The sequence below is a fragment of the Protopterus annectens genome, chromosome 2.part1, assembly GCF_019279795.1.
Source record: "Protopterus annectens isolate FY-2018-M chromosome 2.part1, PAN1.0, whole genome shotgun sequence".
Classification (NCBI taxonomy): Eukaryota; Metazoa; Chordata; order Ceratodontiformes; family Protopteridae; genus Protopterus; species Protopterus annectens.
The window spans coordinates 813,779,298-813,800,244 of NC_056729.1; the positions used below are offsets into that span (position 1 = coordinate 813,779,298).

The 20,947-nt window shown below is 39.7% G+C and overlaps 1 protein-coding gene across 1 annotated transcript in view; it reads left to right on the forward strand.

The window, feature by feature from the left end:
* MSR1 (macrophage scavenger receptor 1) overlaps positions 1-20,947 on the forward strand; it is a 522,563-nt gene that overhangs the window by 173,164 nt on the left and 328,452 nt on the right. The window contains exon 3 of the mRNA XM_044062502.1: positions 9,207-9,688. Within this exon, the coding sequence (XP_043918437.1) occupies positions 9,207-9,688 (482 nt within the window). The remainder of the gene's footprint in view (positions 1-9,206; positions 9,689-20,947) is intronic.

Here is a 20,947-nt window from a genome sequence, read left to right on the forward strand (position 1 = left end):
ATGTACATAAACCAAAGGATATACTAGGCTAGCATGACAATTATTTACAGGAACGCTTGGTCAGCACTTGTACCAGCACGCCAACAAGAACAAAGTATGTTCCTTGACTTTAATTATCTGTTAGGCAGATTAAATGGTATCGTGTGTAAAAAGCGCTGTTCACTCAGCAGGCCAATATATATGGATTTGCGCAGAGGATATACTAGGCTAGTGCGCCAGTAATCCACATCAACACTTAGCCAGCACTAGTACAAGGGTTGGCACCAAAAAGTTAAGCTGTTCAGCACTTTGGTGCTGGTTTTGAGAAGATAGCGTTTCACTGCCGACAATTCGGCGTTAGTGCTAAGACCATTAAAACGCACAACGATAGAGGCAATACTGGTGAGTGGTGAAATGGGATTAGTGAGCACCTTTCAATCTAGTAACTCTTAACCATCATATTAAAGTACATTAATTACTGCTCTATGGTACATAGCGTTACAGCACGTAATCTTAGGAGAAAACGTCAGTGCACATGAGGAAATACATGCATTACTAACAGGAGTTTGTAAGCATTAGCGAGTGTCCGCTTGGCCACAGTAAGGCTAATCTACCAAAACCATTCAGCGTTGACACAGTATAAGTAATGTCGCTTTCTCTAACGTCTAATAACTTATTAGCGAGTGTCCACTTGGCCACAATAAGGCTAATCTACCAAAACCATTCGGCGTTGACACAGTATAAGTAATTTTGCTTTCTCTAACGTCTAATAACTTACTAGCGAGTGTCCGCTTGGCCACAATAAGGCTAATCTACCAAAACCATTCAGCGTTGACACAGTATAAGTAATTTCGCTTTCTCTAACGTCTAATAACTTATTAGTTAGTAAGATGAAACATTGTAACAGACAAAACAGGAGTATCCTAATAATCTCAATATGAACTTTCCATTATTTTAAAGCAGAATGTGATTCATTTCATAAACAGAGACAGTTCATTACCTTGCTATAGTTGCCGATGCAGCACGAGGATACTCAGCAGCCGAGGGGGCAGAGTTACATTAAGACGGCGTCATGGGACAGGGAGGATTTATAACCTCTGGGAGGGAGTAAGATAGATGGGGGGAGGAGCTGGGATGGTGTAGTCAGGTACAGACCGGGAGATCAAAAGTCAGTATAGACTGTGTATGTGAGTGGATAGAGGAAGTGTAGGAGAGGTAAGTTAGGTCAGAGTAGTAGAAGCTGAGGTATAGCACCTATTGACAGAGTCAAACAGATAGGGAAATAGGGAGGGTAAAAGAAGAAAGAGCAAGCACGTAGGTAGTAGCAGGAATAAGAGCCAAGGGAGGCAGAGCGAGAATCTATCAGTGGACTATTGTATGGAGAGGTAAGTACAAGGGCCAATGGGTTTAATAGGATAGTGTTACTTAAGATGTTAAAGAGAAAGGAGAAAAAAGAAAGCAGGAAAGTTAGAACATGTTTAAAGTAGACTTTAAGGTAATAGATGTGAGAAGCAAGAGTGCTGGGGCTAGGGAGCCACCTAGTGGACAGATGCTAGAGTGTACCAGGGATTCTACCAAGGTAGATCGCTAGGCTGAAACTTGTTGAGGAGGACAAGGGAATAGTTGAAAAAAGTAGTCTGGAGTAGGGGTTTGGCTGCTGAGCTGTCCTGGCAAGGGAGCATACAGAACCTAGCAGGGCTTTTAATACAGTATTACAGAAATGTAGCAGTGGTTGTACATACTTTCTTAATTCCTTCTGTGACAATGTAGATCTTTTCATAAACAAGGGATATGGCAGTAGAACTTTTCTATATTATTTTGGGTCTAGGTATCCAGGCCAAACGTAGTCACAAGGAGGTATTTCAGGGTAAAGGTTTCTTAATTCCTTCTGTGACAATGTAGATCTTTTCATAAACAAGGGATATGGCAGTAGAACTTTTCTATATTATTTTGGGTCTAGGTATCCAGGCCAGGCGTAGTCACAAGGAGGTATTTCAGGGTAAAGGTTTCTTAATTCCTTCTGTGACAATGTAGATCTTTTCATAAACAAGGGATATGGCAGTAGAACTTTTCTATATTATTTTGGGTCTAGGTATCCAGGCCAGGCGTAGTCACAAGGAGGTATTTCAGGGTAAAGGCTTGCTATAGTTGCCGATGCAGTACGAGGATACTCAGCAGCCGAGGGGGCAGAGTTACATTAACTATGTTAATGTATGTTAATGTTACATTAACATTTTGCTATGCTGGAGGGAATTTATTTTCAAGGAGAGTTGGTTTTAGGATGTAGCTGGTTTATAGTTATAGAGAAGGCAGCCTATTTTGGTTTTGGGTTTGTAGATGTCTAATAATTTTTGATTTGAGCTGCGTAGTGTCCTAGCAGGGGAATATTTGGATATGATAGTGGAGAGGCTGAGGCAGAAGGAGGGTAGATAAAATAGTGGATGATTTGTAGTTGGTATAGTTGGAGTAGTTGAGGGAATTCTAGCCAGTCTAGTTGCTGTAGTGCTAAGCAGTCATGTGACTTGTAAGTTTGGTTAGCTGCAAATCTGGCAATCGTATTATAGGTAGTTTCAAGCTTGGAAATAAGTGTAGAATTTAGGTTTGTGAATATGTGACAGCTGTACAGGAGTGTTGGGAGTAATAAAGCCTGAGAGAGAGTTATTCAGGCAGTGTTAGTTAAGTATTTCTTGCTATGGAAAAGGTGTCCAAGTTTCTGATGAGTTCTTTTTAACGAGTTAGTAATATGGAGATCAAACTTAAGCTGATCATCTATTGTAACACCTAACAATTTAGTACTAGATTCAGCTGAGATGATAGTGTTGTTGCAGGATAAGATGGTAATTGTTTTTTTGAGTGTGGTGATGTTTTTAGGGAGGAAGAGTAGGAGCTTAGTTTTTTTGGATTAAGTATTAGTTTGTTATCACTAAGCCAAGTCTCAATGATGTGGAAGGATGCCTGGGTAGTTGAGTTGAGGTCAGTTGGGTTGTCAGCAATGGTTATAACAGTTTTGTCATCAGCATATTGTCCAAGAGATGACTGGGGACAAGAGGAGTAGAGCAAGTTGGTGAAAATATTAAAGAGTAGTGGTCCAAGTATGGACCCTTGGGGGACTCCCATTTGTACAGTGAGAGGGGAGGATAGTGCAGAGAGCCATTTAACTGATTGCTGGTGGGTAGAGAGATAGCTGGAGAACCAGGAGATAGGGGAGAGAAATGTAAGTTAGTGAGTTTATCTAGAAGGAATGGGTGAGAGACAGTGTCAAAGGCTTTAGAAAGGTCAAGGAATAGGCATGAGACAAGTTTATTGTTATCATGAGCTAGGGAGACTATGTTGATAAATGATATGAGTGCAGTAGTTGTACTATGCTTGGGACGGAAACCATGCTGTGTGTTTTTCTGGTGAAGGTAATGCATTACCCGCTTGTGAATGCATTTCTTTAGGATTTTTGAGAGTGGAGAGAGTATGGCAATCGGTCTGAAGTTGGATATGTCTGAGGAGTTGCCCCCTTTGTGAATGGGTAGAGTAAAGAAATTCTTCCATACGGTGGGGACATAGGGTTCAGAAATGGATCGGTTGATTAAGATGGATACAGGATAGGCAAGAGGTTCAGAGGCAATCTGCAGGAAGTAAGAGCGTAGCTTGTCAACAGATGGGGAGCAAGGTTTATGTTTAGAGAGTAATGACTTTGCATAGTTAGTTGATACTGCTTTTAGATTGAATGAGTTAGGTGGGTTTGGAAGAGGTATAGAGTTTGCGGGGGTGCTAGTGTTGTTTCTGGAGGGGGGAGAGAATTTATTATGGAGGTTATTAAGTTTACAAAATTATTGTTAAATTTGTTGGCTGTGTCTTCAGGAGTTGCAATTGGACATGGGTTAGGAGAGGAAGGGTTTTCTGGATGAAGAGTCTGTTTAATAGAGCTCCAGAATTTCTTTAGGTCTGATTTAAGAGTAGAGGGGGGGGGGTTGACATAGAAGTTTATTTTGTCATAATAGATTATTTTTTTTATTTTATTTCTGAGATCTTTATATTTCTGAAGAAGAGAAGGGGTCCTAGTTTTAGTCCACATTTTCCAAATCCTATCCTGGTCTTTCATGAGGGTTTTTGTAGATTTAGTGAGCCAGGGAGCAGTACTAGATTTGATTCTAATTGTGCAAAGAGGAGCAAGGGAGTTAAGAATGTTTAGGAATGTAGCGTTGAAGGAGTGGACAGCTTCAGCTAAAGGAAGAGTGGTGAGGTAAGACCAGTTAATTTTAGAGAGTTGGTAAATAAAGGAGTTAGGACAGAAATGAGAAAGTGACTGGGTGGTAATAAATTTGTTAGTTCTGGTAAGGTGGGGAGTATGTCTGGTAACTGTTATAGGGCAGTGGTCGCTGAGGGCATTTGGAAGGCTTGGGAGTTATGATAGTTTTGAGGATGGGAGACCCTTATCCAGTCAGAAGAGACCTAGGTAGGTGAGATTTATCAATGAAGGTTGGGGTTGTGATTAGCTGCTCAACCCCATGTAGGTTTATACAAGAAGTAGTGTTGGGAGCTTGTACTGTAAGCCAATCAATATTTACATCTCCCAGTATAATTATTTCATTGTGGATGGTATGTGAGAGGTGAGATAGGATGTTCTCAAGTATGTTAATATTATCACCAGGGGGAAAATAGATTGCTGCGAAAGTTATGGTGTTGAAACTAAGTTTGAAGTTGGTCAGTAGGAGTACCAAATAGAGGACTATTCCTGCCCTGGTACTTAACAAATATAGTTTTATCATGCACAACTCCACAAGTAACTTCCTCTCTGAATAAGTCAGAACATAAGCTACTAACCTTTTCTCCTAAACTATCTATAACTCCTGAAACCAATATATCAGACTTTAAGGCTTTATTCCCACAAACCTCCTTCAATTCTGACGCAAAATTCTAAAATTCATTTATAGCAACATCACCCTAGGCATTGTCGTTGCAGATAGATTTGCCAAGGAGTTTTATTCCCTCGTAAAAAAATATAAATAATTAGTAGTCCCATCCAGATTCAAATATAGTCATTTAAATACAAACCATCCTGATGGCCCACTGACATAAATGTACTCTATAATAAAAGAGAAAGAACTCAGCAGAGTATATAGAAGATAAAATATTAGGAGACTGACTAAGAATTTTATAAAAGGTATTAGAACTACTAGGGTAGTCCATCAGCTCAGGTTATCCTCTGAAATCATAATTGTTCTTTAGCTAAGTTAGAAAACAAAGAAACAGCATTAACCAATGTGCATACTAAATGTCAAAGCCTACACAGATCAGGTGGACGTTACCAATATCATAGCAAATAAAGTTAGTGAAAAGTTCACTGCTGTAATGACTATCCAAAGCCCTATTTTTTGTCTTTCATGCTCTTCAGAGGAGACCTATACCTTGTCTTCTGAGCAACCAGTTAACAGGTAGTGAAGTAGTCCAAGAAATTTCATAGCTTCAAAAATCAAACTCAAAATACTTAATCTAGAGATGTTAACCTACATCAACAAGGCAAAGCAAGATGGAGAGACACATTTGTTACTCAGCATCTCCATAACGTATGGAATAGATGCTCATTATAAATAAATTAGCATGATAAACTATATTACTTCAAACAGGACCTAGAAAATAGGATGGGAATTAACAAATTTACCCTGGCCGTGACTGCCATAGCCTTCCTCAAGAAGGGATGTACAGTCTAAGGTAGGTCAAGGTATAATGCTTGAATGACTCAGTAGCCACGAGCTTCCTATGATGCCTATAACTTGTAAAGTAATTGTTGCACAGACAAATAAAGTCATATACCACTGCTTTTCCACACTAAGTTATTTAGAGACATCATCATCATTCTCCTTATCATCGCCATAACCATCATCATCATCTTTATCATCAGACCTCTTTGTACCATTTTCTATTATATTTTGGGTGTCATGTTGACTGTCACCAAGTCTCTCATTTCAGTGTGAGTCTCCTACTTTCTTCAGCAATCTCACTGTCATAGGTCTTCACTCATGCAATCCTTCCCATCTCTTGGATGGATGTCCTCATTTCATTGTACCTTTTTCCTGTCTCTGCTAAATGTTCTTTATCAAATTGTCTTCTGCTTTCCTGCAGATGTGCCCAAAACACTGTAATCTCTTTGTGTTTGCCCTTCTCTGCAACTCGAGATAATTTGGAACACATGTCCACCTGCCTATATCTTGGTCACTCGACACACTGCTCATACTTTTATCAGAGAGATAAGGCGGGAAGAGTGAGATGGATACAAAAAATGTAGAGATATAAGAATAAGAGGAACAAAAAAGGGATGGCACCATACAGGAGTGGCACTGACATGCAAAGACTTGGTGACGAACAATGAATATTACCAAATCAGGAATTTAAAAAACAGTGTTAGTAGTGAATAAGAAATGAGATGTGAAATAGGGGGAACACATTAAGAGCAAGGGATCGGAAAAGGTTTTAGAAAAAATGGCATAGCATATGGGACCAACAAATGCACGTTTTTCAGGGTTCCTATTACATGAATGAACTTTTCAAAGTTCGAAAGTCATATGGTCGACACCATATGATCGAACTTTGAAACGTTTGAAGGTTAAATGTAATGGCACCGTATGGTGCAGATTGGGAGAATTTCCCTTTTCTGCACTGAAGTGCAATCTCAGAGTTGGTATATTTAAGTAGGGGGTGTTGGGGGTGCAGGGGGGCTTGCCCCCCTGCTTGGAGCATTAAGGTAAGTTTTGTTTATTTTTTGATGTTTTATTATACATTTGAAGTTTCAAACTTTGATCATATGTTGTAGAACATATGGGATTCGAAGTTTTGAAACATTGAATATATAATTTAGACCCCATTTTTCAGAGGTAGTACCTCTTACCCACATGAATAATGAAGAAAGGAAGGAAGATAGCAACTGTTGATGAGGTGAGGAAATGGAGAGATTTTCCATACATGTTAGGGCATCATAAAGTTAGAAATTTCTGGGAAGCAGCAAAGAAAGAAGTGCAGTCATCTTTGGCAAACAACTGGATTACGTTGGGCAATTGTATGCACTGGGACTGAAAGATGATTCATAGATTCATAGATTTTTACTAGGCTAACAACCTGGGGGCAGGACTTTTCTGAGACTAGCTTAATTTTATTAAAGAATAATGATGTCCTTTATCCAAATAGGACATTGAGGGACAAGCATAACCTCTGTCTATAAGGGAAATAGCTGCTAGGCCTGGTGCAAATTTTCTATTCCCCATCCACTGGTCTAGATTGCACTAAAATTGGGTAATAGATGAACTCAGCTTCACATTCATGGGAAAACAATAAATTGACTCAGAAAGAGATTTCAGTCCTGCCATTGTTTACAAAATCCAGAATCACAACTAATTAGAAAATATTGAAAGCAGGCAGTAAAACAAACATTTCAACAGAGATATTGACGATGCTTAGGAGAGTAATTTGTGGCAGCAGATTAAGGTTAAGAGAGTGACTTTCGGCATTGCAGAGAGAATGGTAGGCAGATGATATCCTATAAAATGGAGGATGAATGCCTCTAGGTAGGGTTTTAGTTTTCTTTCATTGTTATTAGAACTGTGAAAGGAGAGGAAGCATTTGTGATAGTAAATGCAGGGTGGCTGAACAGCATAACATGTTTAGTAGAATACTATAGTGGCAGGAAAACAAGCCACTTCTGGACCCCTTTTCTCTCAGACTGCCTTTGAGTGGATCAAAGTATTCTTTAGGATTTGAAAAATGAGGAGGCTGACTAATACTTCTAGTTAGTATGATATTTCTTACTTTTTAAGTATGAAATATTCTGTCTTTTGCAGACCATGTGTGTGTGTGTGTTGTTTTCTGTACCATAACACTTTCACAGTCTTGCTCAGATACTAATACTGAGATGCCTGGAAGAAGGGAAGCTGCAGATTCCCATGGCAAGATATGCTTCAGCCAGTCCTTTAAACCCCACATTTTCAAACTGGCATCCGTTGCCACCACCGTGTTATTTTCTCGATTTTCTTTTGAAGGCCACTGGTACAGAGATCACTTTATGTTTTCTTTTTCTGTTGATAAAGACCTTTTGTACAAATCTTTGTATAAATTGCAGAATGCACTACTCCTATTGACTTCAGCTTTACTGTGGAGAGTTAGCAGACATACGACATCTCTACTGCCATCATGAAGGACCTTGGCCAACCACACAGTCCTCAAATGCATAGTTATTTATAGAGTGAGATCAGCAAGTTATTTTCTCTAAATTCCAGCTCTGTCTCAATCATCTTAGAATTCTTTTTACTGTCTGTTGTGTCATCTTTTCTTATTAGAAAATTGTGTGCTCCTGTTGAAACTCAAAGATAATTTCTATCAAAAAGCTGAACAAATATGTACTCTGACACATCCTAATGTCTTTTTGTACTGGCAGGTGTGCAATAATTCTCTTCTAACTTATTTCCTTCTGATCATATTTAGAGCTTTGTGATTTAATCCTATAAAATAAAATTATTTCTTTCTCATATTACAATGCATAGTTAAATACATTAGTTGCAATGGCTAACTTTGAAATTTTACTGAGTGTGAACTATACGTTTTTGAATAAGTTTATCACAGAGGAAATTCCCTCTTCCCTGAAGCAGAGTGCCTTTGTAGCAGGGTGTGAAGCTTCCTGTATGGGGTATGTATAGCTTTGCCCTCTGTCAGAGAAGGATTTGAAAAAAAATATATATATTTTTTCCAAATTCAGCTGGCATTTGAAATCCTGTAGCCCTCACTCTAAATCTGAGGTCACATTTTTGTACCCGAGATAATTCCATGCACAAAAATAAAATGTTAAAGAACACAGTCTTTATTTCTCATCTGCGGTACTCAGTGACCATCAGTCCATTATAGTAATGGCCAGTTTGTCAAGCCTTTGCATTTCTTCCCAAAGAGGCAGAAAATTATCAGTACTGTGATAAGCTGCTTATTGACAAAGTTCAGTAGTTTGTATAAATGAATAAGGTAATTGAAATAACTTGTCCTTTTTAAAATCAACCTGCATAACATCAACTGGCAATCAGTTTTCTGCAATAGGTAGACATCTCTTAGCAAAACATTTTTGGACATCTTACATATTAGCAATTCTTCTCCTTAACAAAAACTGCTGCACATCACATGTTTGTGTCAGAATGAAATATTATGATGGGGTACCAGAATAAAGAGTCTAACCAACTCTGTGATATTTGTTTTCATTACAGGTTACCCTCCCTTTTCTGAAAGGAATTCTTCGGAAGGTAACGTTGTGTCTTACTCAAAAGCTGAGAAAAATGAAGATGTCACACAACAAACAACATCTCCAGATGTTGAAACTACAGAAAGAAACATAACTTATCTTCATGAGCTCGTCCATGGATATGCTACTTTTCTGAATGAACTTGCTGGTAGAGTGTATCAATTAGAAGGTGACAGGAACAAAGTCATAATAAACTCAAAACTGATTAATGACACTTTAAATACTGTGAACTCCAGACTCCAAAATATAATGGAAGTGAGTGAAAAAAAGATACAAGATGCTGTGATCTCTGTTAATTCCCTAGTTTATACTATGGAAGAGCATAAGCAGTACATTGAAAAGCTACAGAATGTTTCCAGAGAAACAAAAGATGGTATCAGCATCATTTGGCAGAGCATGAATGCAGTAAACCAGAGCTGCAGGGAGGATATATTTACACAGCAACAGGTAATAAGACTTTTCCTGTATTTTTTGTTATGTTTGAGGAATACATGGTCTTTTTCCAAGAATGTTGAGTGATATCAAGTTCATGAACAAAACATGAAAAAACTCTTCTATTTCTAGGGTTAAGACAACTTCAGTGTCATTTTGAGTATCTCATTTAGTAAAATGCACTGTCAGGTAAGATTATGAAAACGCTTCATTCCATTTATGACATTACACTCTTGCCATAGACAATAGGAAAACTACTGTTTGACACAGTAAGAGTAGGATAAATGGCTTATAAGATGGCTCATTGGTATTCAATGAAAGTTTACTGTTTCTTGTCATCCAAAGAGGTTAATATTAATATAATGATGTAATTAATATAGACAATTCTGTGCTCCTGTTTATTAAAACTCAAAGAATGCTTTTATTTTCACATGAAATAATAGTTATAAAGAGGGTGAAAGGTAGGTTTTGTCATTAACATTGCATATGATTTAGTGTGAGCTGTGATGATGAATATTTAAGGGTACTATTTTGGTTTTATTACAGAATTTACAAATGGCAAGGGTACTGAGCCTGCACAAGTAGATGCCATAGCTCAGGGAAGCAATCACAGTATGCAAAACCAAACATTAGATACACACCAATATGATAGTATCTGCATCTTTATCTGTATTTTTGGTGCATACCTCTCAACCTACTAGCACAAGAAATATGGATGAAGCCAAAAATAATAGGAGAATAACAGCCCAAAAATAGGGACATATTTTAAGTATTGTTCTAATAAGGTTAGAAAGTTGCTAGAATAACAGGTTTTATACTAGGATGCATTTTTCTGAAGGATATGAAGTTTGAAACACAAATGAATGTCATTAGTTACTGACTTCAATCCTCAATAATATGCTAGAAAACTACATCTTTTTTGAGGAACAAACCAAAAATTTGAGGCAAAAATCTGGAGGTCTGCTTTGGTAAAGTACAAGAGTAAAAATACCCTCCCATTTAAGCAGCTTAAAAGGAATTTATAAAGACAAGAGGTCACTTGTCTTCTGTATGACAGGAGAGGAGTAAAGCCTGCTCATCTCTCTTTGGGGGGGGGGTTGAGAGGGATGTTAAAAGTTTTCCTGCTATTAGATTCTATGGTTTAGTCAACTGTGTGAAGTTGGAGAAGGTCTCTTGAGGACCTCAATTGCAGAGTTGGGGATGTCCCTTACATAAGCCTATCCACAATCATTGCCTACAATGTAAAATATATGCATTGGAAGGTGTGGACTTTTATCAACAGGTTTCAGTCATAAAAATAATCTGATGTCCAAACTAGGACATCTATTACAGCTGCTCCACACCTTTATGTCAATAGGATAATTCAGCACTTCCACTCATATGGAGAAGGATACAATTCAGTGAGCTAGGATTTGTCTCAGCAAGGGGCACTATAAAACTCTTAGTGTTACACCTGGGTATGGTTTCCTGCAATAAGGCATAGAACCAGGACTTATCTCTATGGGAAAAAGCAATTAAGAAGTGTAGAGGCATTGCCTGCACTGGGAACTGAAGTCATAGGTTCATAGATTCATAGGCAGGTACTAGGCTGTTGGCCCTAGGGCCTATATAAGCCTAGCCAAAAAGCTATCCTGGCTTTCACCACCCAAGATAATTATTTTCCTGTGCCCCTGTCGAGCAGAGCCACAGAAGTGATCCCCCAGGGTGAATTTCCTATTTCTCATCCAATCATCAAGATTTTTCTTGAAGAGTGCTAATGAGGAGCTTTGTTTGATATAGATAGTTAGTTTGTTCCAGAGTATGTGAAGTCTCTGGGACAAGAATCTATCCCTCCAGCATGTTCTGTTTATTGTAGTGACAAGGTTTAGGTCCCTAGAGCGTGTAGCTCGGAGGGATTGGGATTTCTTTAAGTGGAGCATGTCCAACCACTCTGCGTTTGACATAGCTTTTGTATGTTAGTCAGAGATCATCTCTGAGTAGACGATATGTAACGGAGCAAAGCTGAAGTTTTTTGAGACGGTCTGTGTAGGGCATCTGTTTGAGGCTGGTAATCCTCTTTGTGAGGTATTTCTGGGGCCTTTCCAGTTGTTGTAGACGTCTTGTGAGGTACATACCAAAAGGGGCGTTGTACTCTATAATGGCTCTAATGAGTGATGAGTAGAGGGGAACAATGACCTCTTTTTTCCTAGATGAGAAACCTTTTGTGATAAGGTGTGCCACATAGAAGGATTTCCTGACTAGTGTGGCAATGTGATTATCAAAGGATACACTACTGTCCACCTGTGTCCCAAGGTCTCTTATCACACTTTTGGTGTTAAGTAGACTGCCACCTATGTGGTAGCTCATTGGTACAGAGTTTTTACCAAAGGGATGACAATGCACTTTTTGGCATTGAGCTTGAGACCATGGCTTTGACACCAGGCATCTGTCTCCATGAGGCCCTTTTGTAGGATGTCCACATCATTAGGAGTTTTGATTATGGCTCCTAGATTGCAGTCATCTGTGAACTTCATTAGCCAAAGGCCTTCTGTGTTAGCCTGTACTTCAGAAAAGTAGATACCAAACGGGAGAGGACCCAGGACTGATCCCTGTAGTACTCCACTTGTCACTGGTCTGAAGTCGGATTTGGAGTCTGCTACTTTTACAGTGTGGGTTCTGTCAGTGAGTCAGTTGGCAATCCATCTTGTGACATAGGGATTTATACCTAGTTTAGTGAGTTTATCTATAATTCCAGAGTAGCGGATGGTGTCAAAAGCCTTGGCGAGATCTAGATAGGCTGTGTGAACCACCTTACCCTCGTCTACAGCTTTGGTGACTGCTTCAAAGAAGTCTATCAGGTTTAGGAGACATGGTCTGCCTTTTACAAACCCAAACTGGGTGGGGTCCAGCATTTGGAGATTACCAATATCTTTGTGTATAAGATTCATGATGATACATTCCATGGCCTTGCAGACCAGGGTCATTAGGCTAATGGGGCAGTAGTTCCCGGGGTCTGTGGTGGCTCCCCCTTTGTGGATTGGGATAACCATTGCTGAGCACCATTCAGTGGGTACAAAGCCTGAGATGAGGCTATTATTGAACATGGTGCTTAGGTGGGATGCCAGTTCATTCGGCAGCTCATGTAGAATGCAGCCTGGGATGTTGTCGGGACCCATGGATGCTGTGTTCTTGGCTTTGGAGAGTGTGGTTTTTACCTGTGCAGCCGTGATTACAGGAACTTTGCATTCTTCAGGAACAGAGATGTGCCCTTTAGGGGGTGAGAGGATGGTAAAATTAGCACTGAACCTATCTGCCAGGATATTGGCAATATCAGAAGGTTCTGTATATTTAGTGCCATTGTGCTGTAACTCAGAGCAGATCTTAGTGTTGCCATTGAGATTCTTGACATAGCTACAGAATGCTTTGTGGTTGTCTTTAGAATCAGTGGTGATTTTGTTTTCATAACTAGCTTTGGAGGATTTTATGAGGGATCTCAGCTTCTTACTGAGGCTGACCAGGGAGTTCCTCCAATCAGGGGATTTTACTCTTTTTTTGCAACAGTTTCTTTCTTCTGTTGTAGAGTTTGTTTATGGCAGAGGACCACCAGATTGGCTTCCTGTTTTTGGAGGATAGCATCTTGATTCTGTTAGGGATATCATGATCAATGCACTCATGTAAGTGCCTATAAAGTGCATTTGTGTAGGATTCAGCAGTCGTACCTCTATTGTACGTCTGCATGGGTGTCATGAAGTTTGCCATTTGTCTTAAGAAGTGTGAAGTTGTCTTTGGAGAATTTTTTATGGTGGTTTTCCTAATGGGGGTGGGGGTGGGATGTGGATGTCTAGGTTGATTAGCTTGTGGTTGGATCTAACCAACAAGGAATTGACCTCTGGTGTGGAACACCAGTCACCCATGTTGGTAATGACCAGGTCTAGGATATTGCTGCCCCTGGTGGGGGTGTGGATAAGTTGATCCAAGGCATTTGAAATCATGAATTCCAGAAAATGTTGAGCAAAACAGTTGGTACATGAGTAGTGTTCCCAGTTAATGGTGGGGTAGTTGAAATTGCCCGTTATTAGGGTGTTGGGTTGTAACCTAATATTTTCCAGTGCATCAAGAAATGAGGATTGGGAATCCTGGTTCATGGTGTGGGATCTGTAGCAAGTTACAATTTGGATTGTGGTCTTGCCCAGAGTTAGTTGCACTTGGATGATCTCAGATGCATTATGCTGCGCAGCTAGCCTGGTGGTGTGGATATCCTTAATGAATATGGACATGCCTCCACCTTTAGTGTTTCAGTCCAGGTTAGGTGGCCAAACGGTGTGGTATGAATTATAGCCTGGTAATGTAGGGGTGCTCTCTGGAGCCTTCAACCAGGTCTCTGTCACTACACAGATGTCGTTGTTCTCCATTTTAAGGAGTGCCTCGAGTGAATACATTTTGAGGTTTAGACTTCTGGCATTGAGTAGCATTACCCTCAGATTTTGCTTGAATGAACCTGTTAACGTGATGAATTTGTCATTTTAACCTTGCCTAAAAAAGGCACTATCGGGGTGGCAAGAGCCTTAGCCAGTATCCAGAATCCCAAGGGCGACAGGTGCAGGCCATCTCTGGCAAAGCATCATGGTCTGTCAATCATGTCATCCCAGCAGACAGATACTGGATCCCCTTAGAATGACACCAGAAGCTTAGCCAATTGTTGAAGTCAATCATTTTGTCCTTGTACTGTGGTATCATTCTGGGTGATGGCAGGATGCTACTCAGGGCTAGGGTCATACCTGCCTGGGCTACAAGATCAGAGAGTTCCTTCATGTCTCCTTTCATGTAGTCCAGAGAGGTACATCTCAGGTCATTCACACCAACATGGATAATGACAGAGTCATATTTGTACTTGTTGTGGAGTGACCTGAGTGCATGCATTATGTGGCGGATCCTGGCACCTGACAGGCAGCTGACAGTAACCTTCTCCTTGTTTAGCCTGGTGAGTGGAACATCAGTGTGCCTGACTATAGAGTCACCTATGACTAGAGTGTTGGGTACATTGTTATGCCTTATGGGCTGTGATTGAGTTGCACACTGAGTTTGTGGGCTATGTGACATTTTGGGTTGTTTTGGGGGGTAGAGGTGGCTTGTGTTTCTGCTTTGGAGGTCTCTGTTGCTTGAGCAGATTTTCTTTTGAGAGCATCCACAAATGTAGGAGTGTGTTTCATGTTTCTATGTGTGTGTTTTGGTGGTGTAGGTTTTGAGGGACTATGTTATGAGTGTGGTGTGGTGCAAGTGTTTACCTTCCTCTCTTGACTGTCTAGTACAGTCTTGGGTGAAGAGAGCTTTGCTTCCAGTTTGGCTATATAAGTGCATCTCTCACAGGTTGTAGTGTTGGGTGGTAGGAGGAGAGGGTTGTCTGTGTACATGAGGCAATTGCTGCATTGCCCCAAGATGCCCAGATTCATCAGATAGATAAATGGTGGATCTATGACAACCGCAAATAAAAAAAAAGAAATTGCAATGATGATAGTATGGCTCTATGGAAGAAATCATCTGCATTATACGATACGCCACTTGATTCAGAGACACCCGCCATATGTTGCAAAAATCCCTGTGTGAATGGAATATCACCTGTAGCACTGAGAGTCACATTGATCTGAAATATAATCCAACAAGGCTTTGTGAAATCTCTACAAAGACACTGAACTTCTGTCCTCTAGACACGTCCTGGGTATCATGTAGTTTGTTCTGCTCATTCTTATAGCACTGGACAGGCTACATCATTGCTCCTCTTGTCAACATCTACAGTCCTTGCTTCACACAAAACATTATATCTTGGAAATCAGTGTTAATCAAGCCTCTACCTAAATTACTTACCCTCTACAACATTTCCCATTACAATTCCATCTCTATTCTTCCATCTCTAGGAAAAGAAATAGTTGAACAATTTATAATCAACTATCAACATATATCCAGCACTACATGTAACCTTTTCACTTCCAAATAACACAGATTTGGCTGAAGCCCAATGGCTTATCTGTGGTGCCACTCTGACGAAATGCTATGACACATAAATACAAGGTACTCCATGGGAAGCCATTTCCATAAACCTTGCAAAAGCCTTTGACTTTGGTGACCATTCATTCCCTTTTTCTGTATCATTTACTACACATAGGTGCAAACCCCATCCTCGTGCTTTTGTTTCAGGACTGCCTATTCAATCATCACTTTACAGTCAAAATTAGATCATCATGTTTCACATAAGTCCCTTCATTGAAAGGTGTCCTTCAAGGTTCCATCCTTATGCCCTCATGCCTTGATCTTTATTAATAAACTCCATTTCACCATACTGACCTTCTGCTGGTTCTAGATAACAATGCTATGGTTCTATTTAAATCTGGGATCCTTCTATTAGTCATCTAATCCAGCCTTTAGCAGGACTTCCACACCAACACCCACTGGATTATATAACATGAGTGAATCTACAAAAGGGCCTTGCTGAGACAGATGTCTGGTGTCACAGCCATGGCCTCAAGCTCAATGCCAAAAAGTGCATTGTCATTCCTTTTGGTAAAAACACAGTACCCATGAACTACCACATAGGTGATAGTCTACTTAACAGCGAAAGTGTGATAAGAGACCTTGGGACACAGGTGGACAGTAGTCTCTCCTTTAATAATCACATCGCCACAGTAGTCAGGAAATCCTTCTATGTGGCACACCTCATCATAAAATGTTTCTCATCCAGGAAAAAAGAGGTCATTGTTCCCCTCTACTCGTCATTCATTAGACCCATTATAGAGTACAATGCCCCTTTTGGTATGTACCTCACAAGACATCTACAACAACTGGAAAGGCCACAGAAATACCTCACAAAGAGGATTACCGGCCTCAAAGAGATGCCCTATGCAGACCGTCTCAAAAAACTGCAGCTTTACTCCATTGCATATCGCCTACTCAGAGGCGATCTCTGCCTAACACACAAAGCTATGTCAAACCCAAAGCTTTTAGACATGCTCCACTTAAAGAAATCCCAATCCCTACAAGCTACATGCTCTAGGGACCTAAACCTCATCACCACAATAAACAGAACATGCTGGAGGGATAGATTCCTGTCCCAGAGACTTCCCATACTCTGGAACAAACTACCTATCTATATCAAACAAAGCTCCTCATTAGCACTCTTCAAGAAAAATCTTGATGATTGGATGGGAGATAGGAAATTCACCCCGAGGATCACTTCTGTGGATCTGCTCGACAGTGGCACAGGAAAATAATTTTCTTGGGAGGCGAAAGCCAGGGTACCTTTGGCTAGGCTTATACAGGCCTAGGGCCAATAGCCTAGTACCTACCTATGAACCTATGAACCTATATGAAATATCACTAAAACCAAAAATGGGTTTTGGAACCAAATAAAGAGTCGCTGTGAGTTCAAGACTCTGGCAATTTGAAGGGTTAAACAACAATTCCATCAAAATAACCACTTTGTGCAAATGTCTAGGAATCTGGCAACACCAAAACATCAGTTTGCATCAGTATATGTGAGTGAAATGTGTTTCTTCTATCATTTTTTTATTAATTTCTGAAACCATTGCTTACTGTTTTAGCTGCTTTAAAAGTCTTATTAGGAAATATCTTTTGTCCTTTTGGGATAGACACTCCTTAACTGCTTTGCCACATTTGCAGGATTTTTCATGCTCTAGAATAGCCACTATGAGTCTTCCCTACCTCATTAAAAATGGATCATGCTTCATAGATGCACCACTGGGAGAAAATCCTTCAGTTGTACAGTCATATTCCAATGGTAATTTGCTCAGGTTAGAGCTATGCACATTTCAAGTATCCAGTTTGTATTTTTTTTTTTTTTTTTTTTTTTACATTTGTAGAATGGATACATTACAGTTTCACTTGTTTAAAAAATATTTGTTATCATCAGTTTTTTTGAAAAAAGATTCATCTGAGCCTTGATGCCACCTGAACATTTTTTTTTCCCTTAAAACTACCTAAAGACTGTTGCCAGTATTAAAAATAAGTCTAAGATACAAGAGTACTTCTCTCTGTTATTTGCAATGGCATTGAAAAGCAGGCAGCTGCCTGTTGAGCAGGTTCCACTAAAAGTCATTGGGAAGCATGTATGTCTTGTTATGGTGCAATGAGAATAACCTGCTTTATGTGTTGCAATTGATTTGTTGCCTCATAAAGATGTTGCCGATATAACAGATTATTTCCTTGACGCTGAAACCTTTGACAATGTGGCTAAGACCACCCCAGTTCTGTTAATTTCATCACCCTATCAAAAATTTAAGAGTCTCCAAGAGATTCATTTTTCTCTGAAAAAGTCAACATGGTCTTTGGAAAAAATAAGTGTGAAGTATAAAACTCACTTTCCACCTTAAAAGCACATTATTTTTCAGAAGGACAAGCTCCCCTGCACCCCTGCCCCAGTGTTAGGGCTGAATAACATATATCCCCATTACATGTATATACTAATTGTGTAACTGGTATAACTCAGAAAAGAGGAAATAGCAGATATGTTGTTGTTGTGTCTTTCGGCTTTGCCTGGTTAGGAGTCGCCACAGCGGAACTCCGGTCCGCTAATGATTGGCAGTAGAGTTTTACGTGCCGAGTTGACAGCCCTGACGCACAACCTTCGAACAGGACAATGTCTTACTGTGAGGTGACAATGCTACCGCAGCACCATGAAATAGCAGATATATATTTATTTATTTATTTTATTTATTTATTTTACATTTGTTGATCGGGCTAGTCCAGCTGGATCAATGTCCATTTTCAGTGGAGGCCCGGGGAGACAAGCTCCACTGGTTAAAACAAGATTAGAGAATACAAATACACATAAAACAAAAGCAGTAAGCATAAAGGATAAGAAGATTTTAGTATAGGTAATACACATCTAAGAGTAAAAAATATCCATCAATACATTGTTTTGAAAAAATGGTAGACAATATAAAATTTATATATATATATATATATATATATATATATATATATATATATATGGGTCTACCTGACAACGTCGACAAGCCACAACATCGACAACCAGTTTACCGACACCACATAACCGACAGTCCACAAGATCGAAAAGCCACAACATCGACAACCATTTTACCGACAGCACATCAAAACAAATCCCCTGTCCAAAAAGCACACACACAACACAACAACACCAAAATCCTTACAAACCCACACTAAACCTCACATACACAACTATCTACAACCTTAACCCAAACCCTAACCCTAAGGTCCGTCACTATCACACACTTACCTAACCCGCGCCCTAACCCTAACTCACTTAACCGCCCCTAACCCAAAGACTATCACTACCGACACTTACCTAACCCCTAACCCTAACTCACTTAACCCCCTAACCCAAAGACTATCACTACCGCACACTTCCCTAACCCGCGCCCTAACCCTAACTCACTTAACCCGCCCCTAACCCAAAGACTATCACTACCGCACACTTACCTAACCCGCGCCCTAACCCTAACTCACTTAACCCACCCCTATCCCTACAGACCGTCAATATCGCACACTTACCTTACTCGCACCCTAACGTCCGTCACTACCGCATACTTACACAGCCTTTTCCCATGTCGGTGTTCTCAGCGTCGGTGTTTTCATCCGTCGGTCTTCTCAATTGTCGATCTTCTGGTGTCGGTGTTCTCGTTGTCGGCGTTCTCAGCTGTCGACGTTCTCAGGTAGACCCATATATATATATATATATATATATATATATATATATATATATATATATATATATATATGTAGAAATTTCAGGACTAGCATACAGTATATTTCCCTGTCATCATATTTTAATACTCAGTACTCAATGTTTCAATGATTACATTTAGAGTCCTTAAAGATGCAATGAGGGTACATTCAACTATGGCCACTTTCACAAATACCTTCTTTTCAAAATAGCAGAAATTTCTACTACCCCCTTTTTTTCTAATTATTTTTAGGGAACAGACAGTTTTTCCACTTCATAATTCCCCAAACCAAGACTACCAATGCTTTTCATCCTAGTCCTCAACATTTTTTGTTAATGGCCAAAAATAAGTGTCCATTGAATGGTATGAGAACGATGTTTCTGAAACAGTCTGGGTTAGTTGTCAAGATATCCATATCAGTTTGACAGTGATGGTTCTATTTCCAGTTTATTTGACTTTAACATCATAATTGTCCTCTGTGTTCTTGAAGAAAAATGCTCTTCTCCTTGATGACGACTTTGAGATGATTCTTGGACTCAGTCTGAATGTTTTTGACACTGGCCTTTATGCCCTCCAATCATGCCGGGCAATGCAGCTGATAATGTTGGTCTTGGTTTTCAGTCCTGCATTTATGTTGGGTCTCCCCCACCCAGCCATATGATATGTGATGCTAGCACTGTCCACTGTTCCAGTTGCATATTTTATTGAGTCACAGTGGCCAAAGGCTGCCATTCAGGACCAAGAGGCTAAAACAATTCAGCAGCTTCCTCAGGCCATTTTGTCTCCTAAATAAAGTGCTTTGCTTCCCAGACTCAGACTCACCTCCTCTGAAGAGACATATCAAGATCACATGTAAGAGGAAGAACATGGATTCTTGTGCTGAGTTGCCCAAGACCAAAATGCAACTGGCACCATAATAATAAGTTAGCAGTCAACACTCAAAAGCTATATCATGCCCAAACCCTAACTATTTATGACCCTCTTGGCAACTCCCTACTTTTTTCAAACAGAAGTATTGTGGAAAAATTTCAAATAAAACCTCAACTTCAGTGCTGATACAGAATTTCTAACTAATATAGTTCCTGCTGAGTTGAAAACCTCCTAAAAGATTTTGAATTTACTTGCCAGTGAAGTGAGATGAACTTTGCCATAAATGTTCTTCTTCCAGCAATTGAATATGCTCTCTATATCCCTGATCTTTTCTCCTCTCACAATAATGCTTTACTTCAAAGCTCTCAGAGTAAAATCCTTCAATTTGTACATCTTGTAAGTAGCAGACAGCACCGCTGCATTGCTATAGAATGAAATAACCGTCCCCTTGTCCCTGACACTTTTCTTCTTGGTGATCTCCTTTATAATATTTTCATGATAGATACTGTCCACGTTTTCTAATCAAACTTAGATTTGGAACTCAGGCTTACGCCTTCAGGAATAATGATAGGTCACACCTGATGATGTCTTCATATACACTCTCTTTTTGTAAAAGGGCTTTCTCTAAAATTGCTCCTGCCAAATGGAACAGCATTCCTGAGCACTGAAGGACTTTTTAGCAGATTACTATATTTAAGAATTACTTGGA